This window comes from Anticarsia gemmatalis, chromosome 1 (genome assembly GCF_050436995.1).
Source record: "Anticarsia gemmatalis isolate Benzon Research Colony breed Stoneville strain chromosome 1, ilAntGemm2 primary, whole genome shotgun sequence".
NCBI lineage: Eukaryota > Metazoa > Arthropoda > Insecta > Lepidoptera > Erebidae > Anticarsia > Anticarsia gemmatalis.
In genome coordinates this window covers 7,070,317-7,089,040 of record NC_134745.1, presented here as the reverse complement: position 1 = coordinate 7,089,040, position 18,724 = coordinate 7,070,317, and the positions used below count along the sequence as shown (strand labels likewise).

At 36.6% G+C, this 18,724-nt stretch overlaps 3 protein-coding genes across 5 annotated transcripts; 2 read left to right on the top strand and 1 right to left on the bottom strand.

The window, feature by feature from the left end:
• Positions 1–6,769: 6,769 nt before the first annotated feature.
• Positions 6,770–10,752, top strand: LOC142973347 (uncharacterized). 3 transcript variants are annotated; one of them, XM_076115112.1, is made up of 5 exons: positions 6,770–6,980; positions 7,742–7,903; positions 8,527–8,596; positions 9,452–9,537; positions 10,542–10,752. In XM_076115112.1, the coding sequence occupies exons 2-5, from the start codon at positions 7,803–7,805 to the stop codon at positions 10,588–10,590; spliced, it is 306 nt and encodes a 101-aa protein (XP_075971227.1). In that variant the 5' UTR covers positions 6,770–6,980; positions 7,742–7,802; the 3' UTR covers positions 10,591–10,752. The 3 variants fall into 3 exon arrangements, with proteins under 3 accessions (XP_075971227.1, XP_075971155.1, XP_075971314.1); XM_076115040.1 differs by having other exon boundaries at positions 9,452–9,589; XM_076115199.1 differs by lacking the exons at positions 6,770–6,980; positions 7,742–7,903; positions 8,527–8,596 and adding an exon at positions 8,899–9,039.
• Positions 10,753–14,011: 3,259 nt separating this feature from the next.
• LOC142973168 (uncharacterized) lies at positions 14,012–15,154 on the bottom strand. The gene is made up of 3 exons (XM_076114813.1): positions 14,689–15,154; positions 14,245–14,550; positions 14,012–14,149 (listed from the first exon to the last, which is right to left on the bottom strand). Exons 1-3 carry the CDS (start codon positions 15,034–15,036, stop codon positions 14,102–14,104), a joined length of 702 nt encoding a protein of 233 aa, XP_075970928.1. The 5' UTR covers positions 15,037–15,154; the 3' UTR covers positions 14,012–14,101.
• Positions 15,155–15,357: 203 nt separating this feature from the next.
• On the top strand, positions 15,358–16,035 carry LOC142973256 (uncharacterized). Its single transcript, XM_076114930.1, has 2 exons — positions 15,358–15,601; positions 15,814–16,035. The coding sequence occupies exons 1-2, from the start codon at positions 15,368–15,370 to the stop codon at positions 16,003–16,005; spliced, it is 426 nt and encodes a 141-aa protein (XP_075971045.1). The 5' UTR covers positions 15,358–15,367; the 3' UTR covers positions 16,006–16,035.
• The last annotated feature ends 2,689 nt before the right edge of the window (positions 16,036–18,724 follow it).

Below are 18,724 nucleotides of genomic sequence, written 5' to 3'. Positions count from 1 at the left end.
AAAAGTGGACGACTGAGGGTCCGAATTTTAACTAGGTGATAATTTTTAACCAACATGATATCGTGATCTGTTATTTCTTTCACAAAATGTCACAATTTATATACTATAATATAGGGTTTCAAAGAGTAGCCAAAAGTTAATGGTTTTGTTATTATAAGCGTAATAATCTTTCCACGTGAGGGTCCATTTTGAACGCAGGTATGGAAAATAATACAATGTTTTTCTTGTAATTTCTTGTGTCCGCAATTTTTGCTTGGCATTATCTTACATTTTGGCGTAAAGACTTTTTCTTTAGTGCCCTTAGTTTATCCGGTACAAGTGGACCCTCAATCCTCTATGTGCGGATTGAGGGTCCAACTTTAAAGCCCATAATTCCCTTATTTGATTTTCACAAAATCTGGTTCCAACTTTCACAATTCTTTGGGAATGTTCACTAAATCCTGAACATGTTTTCAAAGAAATTCGAGAGAGTGGCCCTCAGAGCACACGCACATACCCTCCTCCCTCCTCATGCAGCAGTGCTGGAGGCGACACGTCACACATGCCCACCCTCCTCCCTCCTCATGCAGCAGTGCTGGAGGCGACACGTCACACATGCCCACCCTCCTCCCTCCTCATGCAGCAGTGCTGGAGGCGACACGTCACACATGCCCACCCTCCTCCCACCTCATGCAGCAGTGCTGGAGGCGACACTGCACACATGCCCACCCTCCTCCCACCTCATGCAGCAGTGCTGGAGGCGACACGTCACACATGCCCACCCTCCTCCCTCCTCATGCAGCAGTGCTGGAGGCGACACTGCACACATGCCCACCCTCCTCCCACCTCATGCAGCAGTGCTGGAGGCGACACGTCACACATGCCCACCCTCCTCCCTCCCGCTCCGGCATACAATGACTGCATCCAATAATGTCCTCATTCAACATTGTCCCAAACCTAGAAAGTCAACTTTTAAAATGACTACATCTTAAAACCCTTCGTCCACTTTCGTAACTAAAAATTCCGTAACTGGTTATGAATATGGAATTTTTTTCACTGTTTCGTAACCAGTTACTAACAAACACTTATTTCACTACATTTTAATAACCAGTTATAAAAAAAACACTTTTTATTCTCTGCTATGTACCTAACCAGCGAATAAAAACTTTTTTCAATGTAGTAACAGTAAGAAGTGTAAAGGAAATGTAAAAAATAAATACACTTTTTTATATTTATATAAATTTACTTCTAAACATCGTATACAACTAAAAAACACGGCAATATCTTTTCTAGGCCAAAACAAGATGTACTTACTTTAACTACTTACTTCTTACTTTAGCTAAAAAACAAAAGGCGCAATAATCTCTATGCAATGACCGACACTAATTTTCTTTTCTATCAAATCTTCAATTTTAAAAAGTTTTTATTCGCTGGTTAGGTACATAGCAGAGAACAAAAAGTGATTTTTTTTATAACTGGTTATTAAAATGTAGTGAAATAAGTGTTTGTTAGTAACTGGTTACGAAACAGTGAAAAATATTCCATATTCATAACCAGTTACGGAATTTTTAGTTACGAAAGTGAACGAAGGGTCTTAAAATGGATTAGTCGACAAATGTCAGATTCTAGAAATGCCAGACGAGTTTAAAACGCCAGTTTCTATGATTGCCAGATTCTACAATTGACAGATTCTACAAATGACAGATTCTAGAAAAGCCAGTTTCTAAATGCCAAATTCTATAAATGCCAGATTCTACTAATGTCAGAATATATATCAACGCCAATACCATTTATTTTTGGTTCAAGGATGATAAAAAAACAGTATTTGTGAAATCATTTATTAAACAAAACAAGACAATGAACAGTACTTTAAGATTTAGAACTCAACTTAATCAACAAAAAATAAACAAAATATAGTTTTAATGCCCTTCGTAGCAAAATGTACAACAAGCAAAATGAGCACGGCACTTAAAATGTACAAATCGCATAATGTGCAAATAGCAAAAAGAGCAAATCGCATAATAGTGAAGAGTATCCCTCTCGTGGCGAGTGAGTGAAGAGAGTATCCCTCTCGTGGCGAGTGAGTGAAAGAGTATCCCTCTCGTGGCGAGTGAGTGAAAGAGTATCCCTCTCGTGGCGAGTGAGTGAAGAGAATATCCCTCTCGTGGCGAGTGAGTGAAGATAATATACCTCTCGTGGCGAGTGAGTGAAGAGAATATCCCTAGCGAGTGAGTGAAGAGAATATCCCTCTCATAGGCGAGTGAGTGAAGAGAATATCCCTCTCGTGGCGAGTGAGTGAAGAGAATATACCTCTCGTGGCGAGTGAGTGAAGAGAATATCCCTCTCATGGCGAGTGAGTGAAGAGAGTATCCCTCTCGTGGAGAGTGAGTGAAGAGAATATCCCTCTCGTGGCGAGTGAGTGAAGAGAATATACCTCTCGTGGCGAGTGAGTGAAGAGAATATCCCTCTCGTGGCGAGTGAGTGAAGAGAGTAGTATCTCTCGTGGCTAGTGAGTGAAAGAGTATCCCTCTCGTGGCGAGTGAGTGAAAGAGTATCCCTCTCGTGGCGAGTGAGTGAAAGAGTATCCTTCTCGTGGCGAGTGAGTGAAGAGAATATCCCTCTCGTGGCGAGTGAGTGAAGAGAATATCCCTCTCGTGGCGAGTGAGTGAAGAGAATATCCCTCTCGTGGCGAGTGAGTGAAGAGAATATCCCTCTCGTGGCGAGTGAGTGAAGAGAATATCCCTCTCGTGGCGAGTGAGTGAAGAGAATATCCCTCTCGTGGCGAGTGAGTGAAGAGAGTAGTATCCCCTCTCGTGGCTAGTGAGTGAAGGAGTATCCCTCTCGTGGCTAGTGAGTGAAAGAGTATCCCTCTCGTGGCGAGTGAGTGGAGAGCCTGCCTCGTCTTGTGGGATGTGTGAAATTAAAAGGCTTAAATTTTAATAATATTTTTTTATTAAGACGTCACTGAGTTAAGACAGCACATAGTCAAACATGACATATTCCGGCCTTGTCCAACTTGGAGCAGGTCCTCCCACCATAGTGTCCTAGCAAATCTTCGTACAACAAGTGTATATGGTTATTTTAGGACAACCGCAGCCACAGCACCTGCATCAAAAAAGAAACATTAATGTACAAACATCTTAAGATTCGTACTTGTCACAACTGTTATACCGGAATGTGTAGACAGAGGTTTAAGAAATACACCCGGGCTTTACCACAATTTTAGTCCCATGTAAAGGGAGGTCCAGTCCTATACCATATACCAGATATACCTGGCACATTACATAATTCCGGTCTACTATAGACAATCTAAGTAATTTTATTCAACCTACAAAATCGAACCCAGGATCTCGTGGTCAGCAGTCGGATACACTATTTAGAAGCCTCAGGTCTTTTTTGGAAATCTCAGCTCATTAGCATCAATTAATACTATTTTACAACCGAAACAAAATCAATTCCATACTTACATCTTGATATAATTTTCAATTTATTATTTTAGAAACTGTTAAATATTATAATGATATTTCGTAATATTTTACTGTTTTTTTCCTTAATTTTAATGTTTACTACACAATAGATTTATATAAACTGACTTTTGTACTGAATTTCAGCTGACTTGTCGACATTTTTGACGTTCTAGAACTAATCAGCTGTTCGAACTGAAATAATTTACAAACTGCCAGTGTTTTATGCTATCGGTAAACGTAAAGCCAGAATTTAAGATGAGATTCATTGGTTCCGTACAATAGCTATGAATATATTTTTATATAATATTGTATTCATTTGAGTTACACAGTTTTACAACATACAATGATCATTTTGTTAATAAATCATAATCATTTATTTGCCAGAAATGTTAATAAAACGAAATATGTTAAGGCGCTTCTAAACGGGCCATATTTTCCTGCAATATGTGGCTGCACTATTGGCAACTTATTGCTCGGCCATCACAAAAATATTTTATTGCAACGATGGCCGAGCAATCTATGGCCGAGCCATGTGTTGCAATATGTCTGTTAATAGTATGGAGCATGATGCAGACTCCTAAACGGGCCACACAAACCGGCAATAATGGCTGACGAAATCACACTCGTCGCAGCAGCCTCTATTGTTTTACAAGAAAAATCAAAAAGGAAAAAGCAGAGACAGTGGATTCGACCTTACTTAAATAGGCGACGAAATCTTCCATGTAGGTATATAGGCTGCTACGACACTCGTCGCAGCAGCCTATATCGTTTTACGAGAAAAATCATAAAGGAAAAATAAGAGACAGTGGATTCGACCTTACGCCAATAGGCGTAAAACATCAGACAATTTATGTCAAGAATTAATGCTTGATAAAAATTTAATAATAAATGATAAAATAAATATAAATCGCGTAGAAAAGGATGCACTATATCATAACAAGAGTGAGCGACTGAGACAACAATAAAACTGGCCGGGCAACATTGCAGTAAAATCGGTAGCTCAGCGATCGTCCGGCAACCTATCAAAACAATATCGGCCATTCACTGCAATATCAAAAATGTGTGGCTGTATGTCTGAGACATTGCTGCAATATTGCGTAGTATGGCTGGAGTTGCTCGCAATATGTCCGGCCACTATGTTGCAGCCACATATTGCAGGAAAATATGGCCCGTTTAGAAGCGCCTTTAATTAAAGTCAACAAAATGTTAAAGTATTTTTTTATAATACGTGGGCCACTACTTATATTTTGAGCCTAACTATGAAAAACGGTAAATATGTGAGTGAAAACTACTTTATCGTGTTCTCGGGTATTCTTATGCATGATCTAGATAGATTTTTATCCGATCGAAATATTTTTTTAATATTTTTTTTTCTTTCCCGAAGACCCCTCAAAAACAGGGTATTTAAAAGCATAACCTGTTTCTTGTGCCGATGAAAAATCAAGGTTAATGCTTTTTATTCTAGACGTTTTGGAACTAAATAAAGTCATTTGATGTCAAACTATAGTGTATGGCGAAAAACTAATTTATTCGATTATTTTCGTGCACATAACAGCCGGTTGTTTAACAAGATGTGTTAGGGCGGGCATTGTCATTATGGCACTCGACCTGTAGAATTTTGTGGTTTTTCCATATTTTAAACCAGTCTTTCAGTAAACTTCTGATTGTTAATCAATAAGAATTAACCATTCCACATTTTTCTAAAGACATTTTTGGCCGTGACAAAGTTTTTATAAAAAATCAAGGGACTATTTGTTTCGAAGTGCTTCGAGCGCGAAAATCTTTTTCTGGATTTGGTTCATCTAAAAGCATCCATAAAGTCGACTGACGTTTACTTTTCGGCTCATGCGCATAGATCCTAGATTTGTGGTCTATCACGATTTGATACATGTATTTTGAAGCAAAACGATAGAATTTTCAAGCACGTGTTCGCACTAATCGGCGCGAGTACCTTTGCGAATTCTTGTAGAAAAAAAATCGGCTCATTTAGAAAAAAACTTCTAAACGGAAATGTTCTCTCCAAATATTTTATATCTAAGAGTGGAAATAATGTATAGGATTGTATCGATCTATTGATGTGTCAGGAAACGAAAATGCATAATTAATTTTCGCACAGCATCAATTTTTCCGAACACAACTGGTGACCTTAGACGACCTTCAAGAATTTCATTGGTGAGGGAAAAATAATCATGATAGAACTCTAATTATTAGCGTTTTAAATTTTCAAAAGATCGGACCATATCATCAAAATAATAAATAAGTCGATATAGACGCGACTGTTTCTATAAGTCACGTCGAAAGTCGTAAAAAATATTTGCACGAAAATGTTAACATCCTAATACCATTTTCCCGCACACTTACAATTTTCAATCGACGATATTGAAAATATTTTCAGCGCAGATTTCAAAACTTTCTTAGGAATGTAGTAGTCAAAAAGGTCAAACTTTACGATGAAAAAACCAAATGGGGTCTTAAACAATCAGATTCGTCAAGGCTCAAAATATAAGTAGTGACCTAAGTATTATAATTTTATAATATATTACTGCCAATTAGTTTATTACGAATAATTCAACTAGTGGTCTGTCTAAAATGAAACCGAGCTCAACAATAATATGGATTTAATTTACCCATGCAACTAATATTAGCTAACAGGCATAATGCGATTGTTCAAGTTAGTGTAACCTGCGACGAAAATAAAATGACAAAACTTACAGCAGTACCTCGATTCTCTACCACTATCGACTACCGACAACCGGCTAGCTATCGACATTTTGGCATTTCGAATGTACAGCCAAAATATTTCCTACGACGCCCATCAGAGGCGCTAATCAGATTTTCATACAAAATTTCTCGATGACAGCTATCGGTTGTTGCCACTATTAGGCAGACGGCTGTCGATACGAAATATGTACCTAGTTACTACAATTTGTTTGCCATCGACACGCTAAGAAGAAGAAGAGGTACCTAGTCTGGGCTGTGGCTTTTGTAGACTAGGACATTGAATAAACAACTGTTCTGCTTTTACCTCAAAGTTTAGTATATATTGCACATAATTCTAAAGGGATTAAACTGACAAAGTTTTTGAGGTACTTGAGGACCTATATTTTTATTATTTTCTTACCAGATGCAACTACAAAATGGCTTAGCATTTCTTTGTTCCGGCACTTATTTAAAAATGATATATCTAATTCATACAGAGATTCAACGTATTTCGCAATATTTTATATTTTTTTAATATTGTAGGTTTATTAGTTTAAATAGAGATCCGTAACTTTTACGGATCTCTATTTCAATACGGGTGTCAAAAACAAATAAAATAGACGTCATAACGTCATACTTCAAATTATGTCAAGTGAAAAATAAACGCAAAAATTTTAATAAAATCAAGAAAATTACATAAATCTTTATAATTTTCTTCTAAATTTGCTAAATTTAAAGTGTATTTATCTTAAGACATAGAAAATGTGTAGTCCGCTGCAAGACCTTCCGAGTTACAAAGAACCACTGCCATGCATCCCCTGCCTACCAGTTCTGGTAAAGTTCTATTGTAATTCCTTCATAAGAGACACCTTTAACTTGTCTGTAGAAGATTTAAATTTTCTTCGTCTAATGATGCTATTATAGTCCCCAACCCGCGTTTGGCCAGCGTGGTGGACTCAAGGCCTAACCCCTCCCCTCGTTTGGGAGGAAACCCTTGCCCTGCAGTGGGACAGTAACGGGTTTAAAAAAATGCTATGTGTAGTGCTACAGCGATGCATTATGAAGAAAGCGAACTTATTTTTGCTGTACCTATATTCCTACTTGTACCCTAGAAATACCGTACCTATCATCCACGTCTACTTAATACTTGTAGGTATATAAAATAGATGATGGTAAAGTAGTACAATTTGTAAAGACCGTAGGGTATCCATAGACTAGGGTGTGTTATTTAAAATTCTGATTTTAAATAACACACCCTACCCTTGAACCTTGTTGACACATTTAAAGTTCTGTAAAATTCAGCTTGGTAATCTAGCCGACTCTTAGCCAGAGGAGTTAAAAGCTTGTAACTTACCATAATTTTATGTAACACTCGCGTTTACCCGCGACCTCGTCCGCCATTTTCCCTTGGAAATCCATCATTTTCCCAGGGTAAAAAGTAGCCTATGTCCTTTCTCGGGTATCAAAATATCTCCATACTAAATTTCATCCAAATTGGTTCAGTAGTTTAGGCGTGATTGAGTAACAGACAGACAGAGTTACTTTCGCATCTATAATATTAGTACGGAGTATGGATATGGATTATCTTTTCACAGGGCCCAACATGCCTGCCCTGTGGGATGGACCCTGTGACAGTACGACGACCGTTGATAGTTCATGACAGTACGTTCGACTACCGACCCACAAGTTGGCCGGGGATGCTACTCAATAATCAAGACAAAAAAGTGCGGTATCAGCTCATCAATTTTGAAAGACCGGTAAGTGACCATTGCCTTCAATTGAAATCAATTGTACTTGCTGTTCAGAGGAGACGTAACGTCCATTAACAGCATGTTTTTAGGAATATTATCGCAATTACCGTGTGATAAAGAGATTTGTTATTTGGGCTTTTGTCATTCGGAATCACGTACCAGACTCAGAGAAAACATAGAAGGAGATGTGACAGCTATGAGAAAGAGATAGGACAGAAGTCGAAACAGCAAGTGAACAAGTACTTGATAGTATTCAAGTGACAAATTTTAAACTTATTAACAACAGTACATATAGAATTAAGATTTCTAGGTCTAGGTAACAAAATTAAAGTTAATGTAAAAAAAAACAATCTTCGTGTTCGTGCTTGCGTATAGGAAGTTTACTGATAGGATAATAAACATAGGCCTGAAGGAATTTGTATGAAAAAACAACTATGACGCTAAACTAATGTTTTCCACATCAACTCGTTCAACATTTTAAATTTTATTTATGTTCACGCTAGTAAAATACGTAGTTTCGGATGGTGTTAGTAGTTCATCCACTCTCTTTTGAATGAATCATAGTTTGTATTACTTTCATTAATTGATTATTGATTATTTTTATTAATATATTGTTTTTTTTTTTTCAGGGACAATCGCACTATCCGACGTGTGCACACTCTTATAATTACTATTGAATGGCCGTGTTGCTTTCATTGGGTAAGCATATTCCTATTATTGAAGCCCTTTTCCTATGGGAGTAGGACTTTATATTCATACATCTTGTAATCTAGGACCATCGCTTATGAATACAACGCAAGTAATTATCTAAATTGATCTAGATAGGTTCTTTTTTTTGACATTCAATGTCTGCAGTCTTGTTACGGAGAAGTTTAAAAAAAAACTTGCGAAATAAACATAGAAAAACCTCCTTGACCGCTTACCATAAACAAAAATATACAATAGAAAAATAAAATGTTTAAAATATAGAACTTGTCAATCTTCAAAAAGTTGTCATTGTCAGTCAAATTATCGATCAGTGTTGGGGCAATCAAAATTTCACGAGTGTATTTATTTTTTGGTTAAATTATAATAAAATAAAACAAAATGTGCGACAGGATGGGTATGATTTCGCAGATTCAAGCGATCATGTCTTCAATACGGTATGTTACACAAATATTTTCAAATATAATGGTGAATAATTGCGCTTCCAGATAAATTAAAGACCTAACTATACTCTTCCTAATTTCTTAATAATGAAAGATAGCTTTTAGCATTTTTTTTTTTAACGAAGTCGACCTATTCATCATTATGCCTGCCGGTACCGCTCGCCTATCAATAGTTTTCTTGTCAGTCGAATAATTAAAAAATCGGTGTTAAGCAATTTTGGCGCCGCCATCCCATCAGTGCGTGGTTTCTCTGTGCGTCACACACGGGAAGGGCTTGTAAAAAGTTGTAGTAAAATGTAATCAATTAGGATATCTTTGTCGACTTTGACACTAGGTTGACTACTAACCATCTCGTTAAATAAACTTATTTGTTTTGTTTTTTTATAAGAGTTTTGTATTTTTTCAGAGGAGGATGTGGAGGTTGCCCGCCATGCTGTCCACCATGCTGCCCCCGTGGCTGTGGCGGCGCCGGCTCCCTCGTCACAGTATACAGTCAAGTAGCACATATCCAGTGACAACACTGCGCTCGCGATATATTTACAAAGTCACTTAACATTCTTAAAGTAGATCTTCAACTCATACTTTCAACAAATCATTCATTTCATCCTTGATCAAAATTTTAAACATTTGCTTACCCCTCATTTTGTGACGATCATCTTGATATTCTAACTTTATTTCCTAGACAGAATCTAGAGCGAAAAAGACAAACTAGGCATATCGCGTTACCACTGTTTCCTATGATGCAGATTTTGATCTTATTTATTAGTAGAGCTATAGCTATGACTCTAAAAGGTATCATTTAGCAACCTTTTAGCACAAAACGAGACTACCTTCGAGATCTTTTAAATGTTTTGCCATAAAACTCACTCACTCGGCTACAGAACATCTAGTCGCAAAATGCAGATCATACAACAATAGTCTTGTAAAAACAAACAAGAAACTCTTTGCGGATCCCAAGCGAATTATTTCTCAATGATTTCACTCTAATGGCACACATGTATTGAATTCTTCAGTCTTACAACTGAAGTGTTAATAAGGAGTTTTTGATGTGACACAACTGACCTCCTTTCAAGTAGCCGCTAACATCTTAGCACTAAAAAGGATGTGTCATTCGGCATTCGTATTCGTGATAATTCATTCATTAACATCCTTTCTCATCTACAAGGTTAGGTGATAGACATCGCTAAATAAAATTAGATGCCACTGTTGTTCACACTTACATTTAAATGCATTGATAAAAGCATTTTTAATTCCGTGCTTCTTTTACCAGCTGGTACTAATTATCAAAAAAATCTCTTTTTTTTTAATAATTTGGGAAGAAGAAACCCCTTGCCATCTGCGATCATTCAGTAAATAGTGCCGCTGTAACATAATGGCTCACCTTTCAAACCTAAATCTTCTCAATTTTTCCGCTTATGACGTTACTTTCAATAGGCGCTGCAAATATAATTTCATACGGTCAACAGATTACTCATCTTATTCTTTTATTCTAACAGACGCAGTGCTAGCAGTGGGACAGCCACCACAGCCTGTTGCAGCATTTGATAAAGCAGTAATAGCCGTAGGTCGTTGCGGCAGATGTTGAATTTTTGCTCTCAAGGGATGGAGCTCAAACAAAAGTGCTAGTCTCTGTCCTGTCTTGTAAAGTCATGTTACCATTTCGCTTTGTAATGTAAAATGTCAATAAATATTGTACAATTGATTAAACACTCGTTTTCCTACAATATCTTTATACGCTCTATCGTCATTCACACTTTCTGACTACCCAGATGTGATACTATTATCATTAGTGATGCCCAACCATCGATAGTTATACTATCGATAGTTGACCTTGGAAATCAGTTAGAATATCGAAAGGGCTATCGATAGTATCGATACTATCGATACTATCGATAGTATCGATAGCTCAAAATGTGGTAATACTATTGACAACTTGCAATAGTATCGATACTATCGATAATATTAAGCTTTAATCGTCACTATGCTACCGATACTATCGATACTATGACATTATCGATAGTTTTGGACTATCGACAGTTGAATAAATTTCGATAGTATTGATTAAGGTTTAATAGGAATATAACATAAGAGAAGGAGTTACGCAAGATCCATTATCATCCATTGAAGAACGTTTGTATTTTGTGTTTTTGTTGCTGTTGTTGTTGCCTTGTGCCCTTTGAAAAATAACAACGAAAATGAATTCGAAGATCCAGTTAAACAAAAGTAAGTATTCAATAATTTTGATATATTGCCTATATCAAAATTTACAAAACTACTATTACACAAAGCAGCGTTACTCCTCCTTCTCATTTGTTATATTGCTATTAAACCTTAATCAATACTATCGAAAATTATTTAACTATCGATAGTCTAAAACTATCGATAGTATCGATACTATCGATAGTATCGATAGTAAAGTTGTCAAGGGCGAAAATACTATCGATAGTATCGATAGTATCGATAGCATAGTGACGATTAAAGCTTAATATTATCGATAGTATCGATACTATTGCAAGTTGTCAATCTCAATAGTATTACCACATTTTGAGCTATCGATACTATCGATAGTATTGATATTATCGATACTATCGATAGTCCTATCGATATTCCCACTATTGCCACACTATCGATAGACTATCGATAGTCTATCGATATTTGCCTATCGAGCGGCATCACTAATTATCATACAACACTATTGAGCTTAAAATAGGTATAGGTACACATTGGTTTTTTGCCTAGAGTGCAAGTCACGTTAGACCTTCAGACACAGCTAAGGATCATCAAAAACGGTGTATCACTAATCGGCCTTGGTTTGAAATGGAGAAACAAAAGTTTGTTTTTCAAATCGAACTGTAGGTACTGCGCTAATGTTATTGAAATTATAAACTTTTTGTTTAACACTTGTCTGCAAAAAGGCGGAGTAAATATTATCACAACCTAGCCCGAACCATCTAGATACATTTGAGAAATCTAGTTGGTACACAAAACAGATAAATAGGAGTGCATTTCAGTTCTGTCAAGCATTTCAGTAAAGACTACCATTACGTTAGAAAGTAACCAAATCAAGGGACAATCGTCCCTTCGATCAAAATTAAAAAATGGAGAGGAGTAAGGTGCCTAGTTGCCAAATAGTAGTACCGGGAAATAATTCTAGCTCTAAGAAGTCTGCTCCAAGCCCTAAGAGTGATGACGTAACTATTGGGGCATCTGCCGCGTGCTGCAAGAAGCACCCACCTGTAACAAGATGTATCACCGTGAATTCCTGCATAAACATTTACAGCTGCAACACTCAAATCATGTGAACAATAAGTGAAGAATACTGAAGCCTAAAAACCCAATAAAAATGTAATAAACATAGAAAAATACATTTCGTAAATATACATATTGCTATTATGGAGAATGGGTCCCGAATTTAAAAATACCTTACTACCGTGATGAGACCGATTGTCTATAATTTTAATAGGTAACAAAAACAATACAGTGCTTAATAAATAAACGTAATATATGAGCTTATTCGACTTTCATTGTATAGATCTCCTAGTCAACAAGCATAATAATAAAAGGCACTATAACTAGCTTTGATAAGGATGGCTACATACTTCGCGTTAAAATATATGGCTGTTTTAGTCATAATGGTAGGTTCTTCTATAAAAGCCGTCACAGCTTGTTCCTATCCGAGACTTTTATAGTAATGAGGAGAGAGAAAAGAGAAAGTAGGTATACTGACGAAAACAGAATCTGTATATCTAATTTTTTAGGAGCAAGTTCCTGTAAACAGGTCAAAGATCTGTTAAATATGTTATACGTCCAAAGTGTACTTTAGACGCCTTTCCTGCTTATCTAAATCAAAATTGCTGTACAATTTTCTTTACTGATCAAAGTTTACGTAATAATTTTAGTGAGTATGATATTATTGCTATTAAATATGGTGCAAGGTCATATTTTAATGGACACGTGCTCGCGACTCTAGCGAGTTGTAGATTCTGAAACATTCAGAAAATATATTGTTTTTCACATTTTACACTATTTTTGATTTTTGATAAGAAAATCATTTGTTCTTCTCCGGGTTTAAGTTACTTATTTTCACAATAATTTTATCAAAATGGATATGAAATTTTAATTGAGTATAATCTTTTTTAATTGCTTACATGCATCACACGCATTTGAAAACATTTATGCGACCATCCCGATTTCATACAAAAATTATATTTATTCATATAAAAATCTAGGTGGCTTAGAAAAGTTTATAAATACCAGTGACATCCAAACCCGTCTCTCAGTTTCACCATCCGTTTAGGACAACCTTCAGACAAATTTCAAGTAACAAGAATCTCAAAAATAGAAAGATGCCTTACAATTGTTCGCCGTATCCCTGCCCGCCAGTGCCCTGCTCTCCTTATCCAGCCTGCCCACCAATGTGTATTCCGAAGCCCAACATTTGTGGACCAACGACGCCTATGTGTTGTGAAAAACCGCCGCAGATACAACGATGTATCAACGCTAATCCCTGTATAAATATATACAGCTGCCAGACTCAAGTGTTATGAGATATAAGTGAAGAAAACTGAAGATGAACTTCTTCTTTCATTGGTAAATAAAATTGATGTGATTGCAGTGTAAAAATACATTTAATTAAGAATCTTATTAGACTTTCATTTGTGCACTACCCAGTGAGATCCCATATTAGTATCGCGTGGCTCCGGATTACCTTATAATTCAAACGATAACTTTATATTAATAACCTTTTCTTATCAAACAAGTTAGGAAGAAAACAACGCTACGATCCTGTACAATATTCAATAGTCTATTGGTAGAATTTTGTACCAAATAGGCATTCGGTATTTCTATAACACCACAGCCACATGATCAAGAAAAGAGGCACCTCAAAAATATTTTCTTTGGAACCGAATAGTCGCCAAGAATAAAAAACTAAGATTAAGTACTTAATAACTTTTATTTTCACCAGACAATAACACGATTGCTTCACTTTAATCAATTCATATAATAGTACAATAACAGTTTGCAGACGAATAAGTTAAACAGAACAGAGTATTCGCTATCTCAGTGGCACGTTGACCGGGTAACAACAACCAGCTTGTGGACCCTGGGAAAAGAAACAGTATATAAATACTCCATAGAAATAAATAGACAAGAAAAACAATTTTCTGAGGCATAAAAGAGAGCAAAAGTGCTACGTACCTGTTTCACGTAATTTTCGATTTCATACCGCACGTTAGGATTACGCCTTGTGAAACATTCGACAGGGTAACCAGACTTTCTTGTTTGGAATACACTGTCATGAACAATTAGAGGGCGACGTCTCGTAACGGGGTCCAGTTCACAGAAGGGACAGCAGCTCGGGCACAGTGGAAGACACGGGTACGGCGCAGGAGGAGCTCGAGGGCATATAGGACGCTGTTTAGGTATTATAGGCGGGGGACACTGTGGGTTGCACCGCGGTAGTACCGGTTGGTAGCATGCTGTTGGTTCTGGACACGGACATACCTGTAAATATAAAGGTAACATTATTTACTGTATGTAATATTACAGGGAATTAGGTTATCTTATGCATAGGTAATCAAAAACCGATATCAGCAGTTCAGGCGGTTCCTTTGATACAGTAGCAAGAAAATATAGGTATACCGGTGGTGGATCGCAGGGTGGTGGCGGAGGACAACAAGGTAACACAGGTGGACAGCAAACAGGACACGGTGGCGGGAATGGTGGAGGCTCCGGCGCCGGTATGCGTCGAGGCTTGCAAGGCGGTAACATGGGGACTATAGGAGGCACGCAGTCCGGTATCACAGGTGCAGGGCACTGCCTAAACATTGGCTTGCATCGACACGGCGGACAAGGCGTGCACGGCACTGGAGGCGGGCAGCATGGCTGACAACATGGTGGTGGCCGTGGACATGAAAAAGTACACGGTCCTGTTCCACAAGGTAATATTGCAGGGCATGTAGGACAAAAATCACAACATGGTGCACACATTTTAACTTAATTTATATTTAACTTTAAAATTTTACCACTTTTTATAATTTTGATGTAATTGCAAATGGGACTTGACAATTTTTCAATTATTTATAAGAAAAAATTATAAATTCCATAGAGACTGCTTTTGCTGCCAGCCAGTTGAAGTTCTATGCTGCCAGATGGACCAAAGAGGAATATATGAACATCTTGTTTTAACTATGGTCAATTAAAAAAAATAAAAATAAAATAGCATATTTTCATATCAATCTCATCCGTTTCAATGAAATCTTGAGGCGTTTTGTACTAAAATATTTTTAACCTAAACCCAAATAAAAAGTGAAAAATTAAAATGAGTGCTCCGTTCTACAGCTATGATCCCTGTGTTTGCACGGGACAGCCTTGTGGGGCTTGCTACCCCTACACTACAAAACCATGTGTTGCGTCATGTAATGACTTACGACCTTGTTCAGTATGTCCAGGTGGAGGCTGTTCACCGTGCCCAGCTCCCGTTCGTCCATGTCCCGAACCTTGCCCTGCGCCACCTATTCTACCATGTCTGCCGCCATGTCCTCCTTGTGATAAGGTAAAAATACAAAAAATACATAAATACAAACTACCTAGATGCAAGTAGATTTTGTGATTTTATCTGTCATTCCAGTAACCTTGAGTTCTACGACTTTAGTCAAATTCTTCCATTTGCTCCACAGTTATGATTCTTGGCACACTGACAAGATTCGTATACTTTCAGTTTTTCAATATTATTTCTAGACTTTAATAAACATATTTTATTTCTAGCCGGGTACGCCTGTACCTTGCCCTGTTCCTCTGTGCGATACAGTGGCGATACCTTGCTGCAGACCAAATCGTTGTAAGCCGTGTCCATGCTATTGCTGCACTGAGCCAGGAATTTGCATACCCAAGCGTTGCAGTTACCCCGGAGTTCCAGTTTGCACCGGTTGTTGTGGACCTTGTATGCCCGTCTGGTGAAAGAGTGCTTAAAATGTCAAAAAATGTGCTGTGCCCAATGTCCTTGTTTTAAGAATATACAATTTGAAATTTTAACTGTTTACTCTTTATACCCTTCTTTACATTCATACATAAGATCACGCCTTTTCCACATAGGGGTAGGCTAAGACAATAATTAAATTAATATAACCAATAAATAATATTATAATACTATTTAATACTAATATCATAATTGCTTGTGTTTAGTGTAGGGTAACTACATATATTACGTTTTTTTTTATGTAACAATTTTACGTGAAAGTTATTTACAAAAGATTTACAATAATATAGCTTAGACATTAAATTAACTCATAGGCTTAATTTTTTACTCAAATTACACGGGCAGATATTTAAATGCACAATTTTATATATTTGCTTCACTACTATTTTAATTCACATTAACTTCAGCACCATTAACTGAACAAGAGTATCATAAATTCATAAATATATCCACGAATAATAAGGCAATAAAATCTCAACTTGCCGGGCAGGGCTTCTGTATGCAAAGGTATTAGTTTTATCTAATGCTTTACACGGTTTTTTTTTCTAATGTTCGCACTAAAAACATTGTTGACACAAATACTCTATTCCCATCACAGCAAAATATAGGTACTTTAATTATTATTTTTAAATCATCAGGCTATTTTTTTCCTTTCTGCAAGTTGCCGAATGAATTGACCCAAATCTATACTAATATTATAAAGCAGAAGAGTTTGTTTGTTTGAACGCGCTAATCTCAGGAGCTTCTGGTCTGATTTGAAATTTTTTTTTCAGTGTTATATAGTCCATTTATCGAGGATGACTATAGCTATAGAGGATTAATAAAATGTTATTAAAACGGGGAAAATTTTGACCCACTCTCTCTTATGATGTGATGCAAGCGAAGTTGCGCGAGTCAGCGAGTTATGAATACAGCAAAACAACTTTAATAGAGAACTGTGTTAAAGAAACACTCATGATAATAAAACAGTATATAATTTTTAAAGGGGACAAAGTAGTAAAAATGTGGTTATTTTATTGGAAAGTAAACTCCAATCATCTCAATTTGATCTCATCTTTGATCTTAATAGCTTTTAATCCATCTATCTGGAAATAATCCAACGGCAAATGTTCAAACAAAACAGTTAAAATTAAATTTCTTTAGAAAAACAAACAGAACTTCCTACTTTTAAAACTAATCCGTCAATACAGAGAGGTCTTTGAAATGTCTTTGTGCAAATATACTGTGATATGTAACAACTTTGTAAATACCATCTCATGTGAATAAATGACTGATTCTGATAATACATATATCGCCTTCCCACAAATAACTATATTTTACTTGTATCGGAGTTGTACACCATAAATTGATTTAAACTAATTAAAACTTTTTATGTATTACAATTTTCAATTCTGCTAGAAAAAGAAGAAAAGCTTTCCCGTCGTTCTGCGTTCGAACAGTTGTCACTTTCGACAAGCTACCATTTGTATGAAAATTTTCTAAATTACAAAAAACTTTTATAATTATCTATAAGTATAAAAATTGGAAAACCTAGTAAACCGTAAAAAGCATCAGTAAGTACCTGTAAATATTTCTAAAGCATATTTTTAATAAATTATGAAATTTGCCAATTTACTAACACTTAGAAAAGAATCCCAAGCAAAAGAGTTATTTCAACTAACCCCATAAGCTAGCGCCGTAACTCCTTTCAGAGGCAATCAAGTATGTTTGTCTGTTTTTTATTTTCAGATAACCGAGGAACACACTAGTCATCCTGGTTACAATTTACAAACATGTCAGTGCTCCCTCGCGGGTATGAATGCTTCCGTCCCTCTCCAAGGTACGGTTACGTGAAAGGAGAATACAGTATCTTCTACAAAAGACCTCGCTGTGGTCAGCCAAGACAGCAGCCCTTCCAGAAAGAGGTTACAGCGTATTGTAGTGGACCGAGCAACGCACCCGTTGAAAGGTAACATTTGCCTACCTACGAAGTAAGATATAATAAAGTCAGGGTGGCATATTCCGTCTATGGGATTTAACCGTAACCGACGGTAAAAGTAGCTAAGGTAGTTAGATGGTAAGTCAGCTCTTTTAAACCCTATCGACGGAATATGCCACCGTGACTATATACCACTATAAAAATGTATGCTTCTAAATATCGTTAAATTGCAATGTATGCTCGTATTCAAGGTGTTTATTTTCAAAGTTTATGAGAAATAATTATCGTGCTGACATCTACTGCTTCGTAAATCCCGTCTTTATTAGCATCTCAATTTATGATGCGAACACTTGAAGTTAACCAGCTTGGAGAAAATATAGTCCATGACGTCACAAAAGAAGAAAAGGAAGATATAAATTAGACATACTATTTTGAAATTTGTAAATAATTATAACACGTCGATTTAAAAAGTTTATAATATTACGCAGGTGGGACGGTAAACCCATTAACATGTATTGTACGTTTCTGCGTACCTTCAATATAAGACTGGAAGATTTATGAGCGTGCAAAATCTTAAAACGCACCATTAGAGCATGATTTTAGTTATGGTGCGTCAAAAATTGTTTGAACACAGATCGTTATAACAGAAACTTTTAGCAAATTTACTAAGCTGTAAAAAAAAACTGTGTATCAGTTTCCGCCAAATGGTATCACACCTACTTGCAGAAAGCCGTCACCAAATAATTGAAATAGAGTGACATTTAAAGAACTGGTTTCTTTTT

Excerpts from the sequence above, each read along its gene's own strand:
- LOC142973256 (XM_076114930.1), top strand. The coding sequence starts at position 15,368 with ATGAGTGCTCCGTTCTACAGCTATGATCCCTGTGTTTGCACGGGACAG. Across the intron at positions 15,602-15,813 it reads CATGTCCTCCTTGTGATAAG|CCGGGTACGCCTGTACCTTG; the intron begins GTAAAAATACAA and ends TTTTATTTCTAG.
- LOC142973168 (XM_076114813.1), bottom strand. The coding sequence starts at position 15,036 with ATGTGTGCACCATGTTGTGATTTTTGTCCTACATGCCCTGCAATATTA. Across the intron at positions 14,551-14,688 it reads CACCCTGCGATCCACCACCG|GTATGTCCGTGTCCAGAACC; the intron begins GTATACCTATAT and ends TTATATTTACAG. Across the intron at positions 14,150-14,244 it reads TCGAAAATTACGTGAAACAG|GGTCCACAAGCTGGTTGTTG; the intron begins GTACGTAGCACT and ends TTCTTTTCCCAG.
- LOC142973347 (XM_076115040.1), top strand. The coding sequence starts at position 7,803 with ATGACAGTACGTTCGACTACCGACCCACAAGTTGGCCGGGGATGCTAC. Across the intron at positions 7,904-8,526 it reads TCATCAATTTTGAAAGACCG|GGACAATCGCACTATCCGAC; the intron begins GTAAGTGACCAT and ends TTTTTTTTTCAG. Across the intron at positions 8,597-9,451 it reads GGCCGTGTTGCTTTCATTGG|AGGAGGATGTGGAGGTTGCC; the intron begins GTAAGCATATTC and ends GTATTTTTTCAG.